Source organism: Myotis davidii, unplaced genomic scaffold (assembly GCF_000327345.1).
Source record: "Myotis davidii unplaced genomic scaffold, ASM32734v1 scaffold217, whole genome shotgun sequence".
Lineage (NCBI taxonomy): Eukaryota > Metazoa > Chordata > Mammalia > Chiroptera > Vespertilionidae > Myotis > Myotis davidii.
The window spans coordinates 10785225-10791924 of NW_006290034.1; the positions used below are offsets into that span (position 1 = coordinate 10785225).

General features: G+C 55.6%; 1 protein-coding gene across 1 annotated transcript in view; it reads right to left on the bottom strand.

Annotated features, from left to right (window-relative positions):
* The window catches only part of PHGDH (phosphoglycerate dehydrogenase), a 29868-nt gene that overhangs the window by 8736 nt on the left and 14432 nt on the right, over positions 1-6700 (bottom strand). Inside the window, exon 6 of the mRNA XM_006763081.2 lies at positions 866-999. Coding sequence (XP_006763144.1) covers positions 866-999 — 134 coding nt within the window. The remainder of the gene's footprint in view (positions 1-865; positions 1000-6700) is intronic.

Below are 6700 nucleotides of genomic sequence, written 5' to 3' on the forward strand. Positions count from 1 at the left end.
TGGCTGTAGCTCGGACCCCCATCCCCATCCAGCTCCCCTGTGGGGCGCGGCCAGAGTGTTGGACAGGTTCAAGCCTCGGACTAATGAGAGGGCACAGTCCTCTCATTGCCACGTGCAAGTCCCAGCTTGGATGGCAGAGACCTCCCAGCACAATTATAGCCAACAGCTATAGTTGTGAGCTTGAGCCTGTGGTCCGAACACGTGGCCCCACGTGCCTGAGTGATAGAGTTCAGGTGCATGTAGTGGAGTGGGATTGAAACTAATGAGAATGTTGTAAACAACTTGATCATGCCCTTACTTTGCCTCGTGGCATCTGCTATAAAATAAAGACACGGCTTGTGGGTGTGGTCGCTGTCTCTCTCCATCAGAGAAGCAGTGTCCCACTGAGACCCAGCTTTCATTCTCATGTCTGTCTTTTCTTAATCCTTTCATCACCCCCATTCAGGATCACCCTTGGCCGTGTGGGCAGGGCACACTCCCTCCACCCCCCACCTTCCACCCCCCACAGGCCTACTTCCTGCAGGACAACACTCTCTGGTCTCCCCTCTCCCCTCGGATGCGCTGGGCCAGACTCAGTTTAGAAACCTCCTAGAAGTCCCTGAGATATGCCTGCAGTGGCCCAGGCACTGTCCAGGGGCACTGGTCATACATGTTGCCCCAGCTCACCCCCGCACCCTACAACTCCCTGCGGGCTCACCCCTCCCCTCTAATGCAGGGCAGCTCACAAAGCATCCCATGCTGGTGCTGGTGGAGCTGAGCACACACACACACACACACACACACCGTGTCTGTGGAAGCCCTACACGGGGCCCACCCTTATCTGGTCTGTGGCTTCTGTGGCCACCACCAGGTAGGGACACACCCACCTGTCGTGGAGGGCAGGAGAGGGGTATGCACAGTGATGAAGTCACAGAGGGGCCAGATCTCCTCCAGGGGCAGCTGCTGAACGCCGAAGGAGGCCGAGACCTCTGGTGAGATGATGGGGTCGTACCCTACAGTCTGGTCATGAGAGAGAGTGTGTGTGTGGTTAGTATTAGTATTTGTATTATGAACAATGGCAACCAGGGAACATTTACATACACCCAGCTATGCTAAGCCTTCTGCAGACTCCAGTGCGCTGAGTAGTAGGGGCTTACACACCAGGAAGGGCCAGGACCAGAGCTGAAAGGCAGGTGTGCCTGCGTGCGCGCTCTGAACCATAAATGTAGGAGCAGCTCATGTCTATGGGCACCGTGGAGCGTGAAAGCCCTTGGGGAGCAGGGAGCCCAGGGGAGGGAGGACGGTCACTCGGGGATCAGTGTGGGGCACAACCAGGAAAGGGAGGACCACAGGGCCAGACAACAGCGGGGCACTGGCTGCTTGAGCAGAGAGAGTGCGGGAGAAGGGAGGGAGGGACGGCGGTGCAGGGTTAGAGACCAGGACTCGTCATCGGGGAAGGGGGTGAAGTACCCGTGCTGACAACTATGGGGAAGGGATGGTCCCCTCTCCTGGAGTTACTCTTAGGGGTTTAAGATGCACCTGGTCTTGGAAGGCAACCATGTGACTAGTCCCAGGGGGTATAAGTGACTAGTGACAGATGCTTTCAACAAGGCAGGGCTGCCGGGGGTGGAGAGCAATGACAACAGAGGAGGAAAGTGAGACATCAGGGCACCACGTGGGGGAGGGCCCAGAAAGAGCCTGGGTCTGGGGAGGAGGCAGACCCCCTGAGGCTGCTGAGAAGGAAGAAGGTTGACTACTGGGAGAGACGGGGGCAGGCAGGGAACTTGGGGGGTCCGCTGCACTAACCGCATCACATTGGCCAAAGGTCATCGCCTATCAGTGAAGGGACTGAGACAGGCCAGTAAGCCAGGGCAGGTGGAGCGGGAAGCTGAGACAGCCCACCGAGCAAACTGGCTGAGCAACTTGCAGCCGTTTATAGTCGGTCACCTCCCTGGAGATAACATCAGGTTTCAGGTGTATTTCAGCTCCTGGCTCAGAAAAGCAGCAAAACCAGGTGGGCAGGCGATGCCAGGACCAGCTGTGATAACTGACTAACCACCCCCGACCCTGGCACTGACCAGTCCATAGAGAGCAGGATCACCCGAGAAATCGGGGAGAGCGAGAGGCAAGCATCTCCTACGTCAGAAACAGCTGGGCTGCCAGACACCACCCCTGAGCAAGGTTACAGGCCAGCTGAGCAGCTGGGAGGCACCTGCAACCAGGTGCAAAGCAAATGACACAAACATAGTTATTTTAGAAAATAAAATGGCAAAGAAGATGGCTGTACCAAGCCCAGCGCTCCTGGAGAAGCAACGGAAAGTGGTTATGGATGAGGTGCAGCGTTGGGATCCCACTTTTCATCACCGTGTGGAGGAAGGAGAGCCACACGGCCCCACCCCAACCGCGGTGGAGGCTTTGGGGAAGGAGGCGGCCTCGCGGTGCCTTATGGGATCGCCAGCTGGTGACACCCAGGCCCACATGGCCCGGCCCTCAGAGAAAATCTATTTTTCTCTCGTGGGGAGAATAAAATGCCCAGGGGGAGGGGAGAGGATTCTGGGCTTATTCTCACAAGTCTCACAAGTCTTCTTTGTCCTGCTGCCTGCGGAACAATGGCCCCTTCATCTCTATCTAACCCAGATGCACTCTGGCATGTGGAGTGGGGAGAGGAGAGGTCACAGGCCAAGCCTGACAAGCAGGTTCACACAACTCTAGGACCCTGGGCTCGCAGAAGTCAAGAAAAGGGGCAAGCCAGCCCAGTGCCCCTGCCTGCGGCTAAAGGGAAGTGGGCGGGGCCAGGGGATACGCATCTCCTGTACCCCCAGGCCCTGGCTCAGCTTTCTTTCAGAGATAGTATCTCACTCATCCTCCCGGGAAGAATTTGAAAGAAAACTAGTTCTTGTTTTTTGTTTTGTTTTTTTTAACTGGAGTCATGGGGCAGAAAGGTGGGGTCCTTGCACCAGGAGACCGTGTAGGGGGTGGGGGCTAGAAGGGTGACCTCGGCCAGCGGAGGACCAATGCCTCAGTAGGGTCCTGAAAAGGTCAGATGTCCAATGTGCAAACGTTGGGGCAATTTCGGAAAAACACTATCTGAAGTCTATTGCTAGAAGGAGCCTTGGGGAGAGGCATAAAGGACTCCCCACCTCAATCCCAGCCCCAAGACAGACTCCTCATGTCGGGGTAACAAAGGAACCTCCCTTTCCAAGGGCAACTCCAAGGCGACCTCTAGCGGGTGCCACAGACGCAGCCTTGGGAGGCTGGGCCCGCCTGCTCCAGGCCCCCTGGCTCAGGAGGGGGCGCAGGAGAGCTAGGCAAGGCCCGACCGGGTTCCCTAGATGGAGGCTCCAATGATGGAGTCTGACAGCCATGCCCACCCTCCAGCCACGCCCACTCGACCCTGTAGCCACTTGGCTTAGCCTTGACACTCCCCCCCACACAAAGAAATCTTAAACACAATATAAAACCAAATCAATTCAAAGCTAGAGGTGAGGGCCCAATAACCCCCCACCCCCCTTCCACTGTCCCTTGGGCCCCTTTCCAGAGCCTGAAGCTCTGGGAAGAATTTGAAAATCACTGCTCTTGGGGCCGTAGGAATTCCAACTACAGACCGAGATAAGAGAGCTTTTGATCTAGAAAGAACTCAGGGAAGGGCCTGTTTAACCAACAGGGGTCAGGATGGGGGTCAGGAGTGGAGACAGCTGGGGTGGTAAAGGGCAAAGAACACAGATTAGCAGTCAGGAGACCCAGAGTCTGAGCCGGCCTCCACCACTCACTGGCTCTATTTTCTTGAACGTATCACATAACCTTCCCGGGCCTCAGTTTCCTTATCTGCAACTGGGATAATAATATTGACTCCGCAGGGTCATGGAGCACAGCATCCGACACAGCCGACCTCCGTGCACGTTAGCCGGACCCGAAAGAATCAGTGACAACTGGTGCCTCCAGTCCAATGTCCATCCCTCTGGGCTAAGTCAAACTCATTCACACCAGCCACCAAGGAACTTGTGAGATGCTGGTCTGCTCCTCACACAAAACCTTGATAAGAAAGTGCAGGGCTCAGCTCCTGGCCCATGCGGGTCTTTTACACACTCTAGACCAGAGGACATGCCAGACTCAACTCTAGACGCGTTGAGTCTCCGAAGTGATTACCTGTGATTTAGCAACACCACTGGGAAAAAGCTTCAAGCAGGAAATGCTATGGAGAGACCCAAATGATTCAGACCAGCAGCAGGCTGCCAGCTTCGAGAATTACCCGGAAACCCGCATCTGTGCCACGCGGCTCAGAGCAAGTCAACAGCAGTTCTATGGTGGCTGCTCAGGGCTCCTTCTGGATCTGTGCCTGTGCGAGTGTCAGTATAGGTGGGCAACAACCACAACCTCCCTCCCCAACCACAACACACGCACCCCAGGTGGTCCTGGGAAGACACCTGGCTAAGCTCCCATCGGAGATGAAGGGTCAGGGGGGTTAATTTCCTCGAGTGACCAGATAGTCACAAAGAAAGGAAAGGGGACCTTCCATCCCCAGCCTCTGAGCGCAAGACGGCCTCTCCCTACAACTCCTGTGATATGAAGGGGTCAGCTCTTAGATCACCATACCCCGGAAGGGGCCAGCTGCTAGCCATTCATTAACAGCCTCCTGAGTGAGACCAGCCTGGGTGACAGATTAGGACACAGCTTAGCCCAGACGCCAGGGAGAGAAAGGGATGATAACCAATAACCTTTCCATGCTTTGCAGTCCCGACCGGGCCAGCCCAACCAGACGTCCCAAAGTGTCCCCTATGCCTCTTGGTCCACTCTATGTCTTCAGTGACAATGTTCTCCCAAGTTACATCGCTTCCCAGGACAGCACAGTGATGTCGATGGCCCGGGTGGATGACATCGAGGGGCTTCCAGGATCTCCCAGTCTCATGTCGGTTCCCAAAGACTGGGGCCGAGGTCTCGGAGGTCGAGGCAAAGCCAAGGACAATGAGTGGGTCCGGTCATCAAGCTGGGCCGCCTGGTCACGGGAGGGAAGATGGAGTCCCTGGAGGAGATCTACCTCCTCTCCCTGACCATCAAGGAACCTGAGCCCGTTGGCTTTTTCCTGGGGGCAACCCTCAAGGATTACATCCTTGCAAAAACAGACACGCATTGGGCAGAAGCCTGGCCCAAGGACCTGGTTCAAGGAAGTGGTCGCCACTGGACTACAATGGACATGTTTCAGGGGTTACAAGCAGCGTGTCTCAGAAGCAAGACGGCCCGGAGTGACCCTCCAGAGACATCTCGATTAACTTTGATGAGCAGGTTCTAGACCAGCCGTGGGCAAACTACGGCCCACGGGCCGGACCCGGCCCGTTTGAAATGAATAAAACTAAAAAAAAAAAAAAAAAAACCGTACCCTTTTATGTAATGATGTTTACTTTGAATTTATATTAGTTCACACAAACACTCCATCCATGCTTTTGTTCCGGCCCTCCGGTCCAGTTTAAGAACCCATTGTGGCCCTCGAGTCAAAAAGTTTGCCCACGGCTGTTCTAGACACATGTCTGCGGGGTGTCAGTCACTTCCCCTGTGGCCACTCAAGGTCCTGCGTCCCCCTGGGTCCCCCAGAAGCAGCTCCCGCAGGAGTGGAGTAGCCGAGTGTCGCCAGAGGACCGGACAGGCTGGCTGATCGCATCCATTATTCAGGAAATGAGGTGAGGCTTTTTGTCTGAGTTAAGTCACTGCCAGGGTCTCAAGTCCTTGACAACACATGGCCCTGAGTTGGGAGAATCCGACGTGCTATGGCTCCGTGGACGGGAGTGAAAGGAGCAGAAGGGCCGTGGGGCCGGGACCCTGCTCCGACGTTACTGCACCATCAGTGAAACCAGCCTTTACCTGTACGGCCCTGTGTGCTCTGAGCTTCCTGACCCCCGTCCCTGTTAGGTGACTGGAAATCCCTGTGAGCTAAACCTTGATCCCTCAAGAGGCAGGAGAAGGTGCTGTCCGTAGCTGATGGCCCTTCACCTCCCTTACCCAGAAGGACGTGGGGTTGGTTGGTGCTCATGGTCAATGGATCCTGCCAGGCCACCCTCACCGCTCTTGGAATCTAGAAAAATGTGCCTGCTCTTCCCCGGGCTAGGGTTCGGGAAGATGTCTGGATGACTTAAATATGGTGGGGAAGTAGAGGCAGGAGGCAGAGGCAGATGCTCACAGTGATAGAATGGGATGCCCACCTGGGTTCTTGTCTATCATCCATTCGCTGTGAGCCCTCAGCAAAAATTAACAAACTCCGGAGGTCAATATAAACGTAAGGGTTCATCAGTAAGTTCCCTATAGCTCTATGAAAGTGGGAGGGACAGACAGAGGGGGAGGGAGCCAGGGAGAAATGGAGAATTCTGGAACAGGGCCATGTAAATTTTTCAAGGCCTGAAATGATCTGATTTTCAAAGTCTTTTCCCTTAATGTTTAACTGAAGCCTCCCTGGCTGCAATGTGAACCCACCACCCCCATCACAGCACTGACCACAGGGAGGCGGCCCCAGCCCTCCCAGGTGCCTGTCACTCTGGCCTATCTGGTTGCCCTCTCTGGTCTGAGTGGCCTCCCCCTATGCAACGTCCCCAGGTGTGGTTCTGCTTTTGATGATAACCCGCCCTCAACCGGAAGCCTCCCAGCATAAGATAAGGCAGGGCCCTGGGGGCAGGCAGGGGGCAGGCAGGATTTCGGAGAAAGGTGTGGGGTCTCCAGCCACCATCAGCTCTAGGCT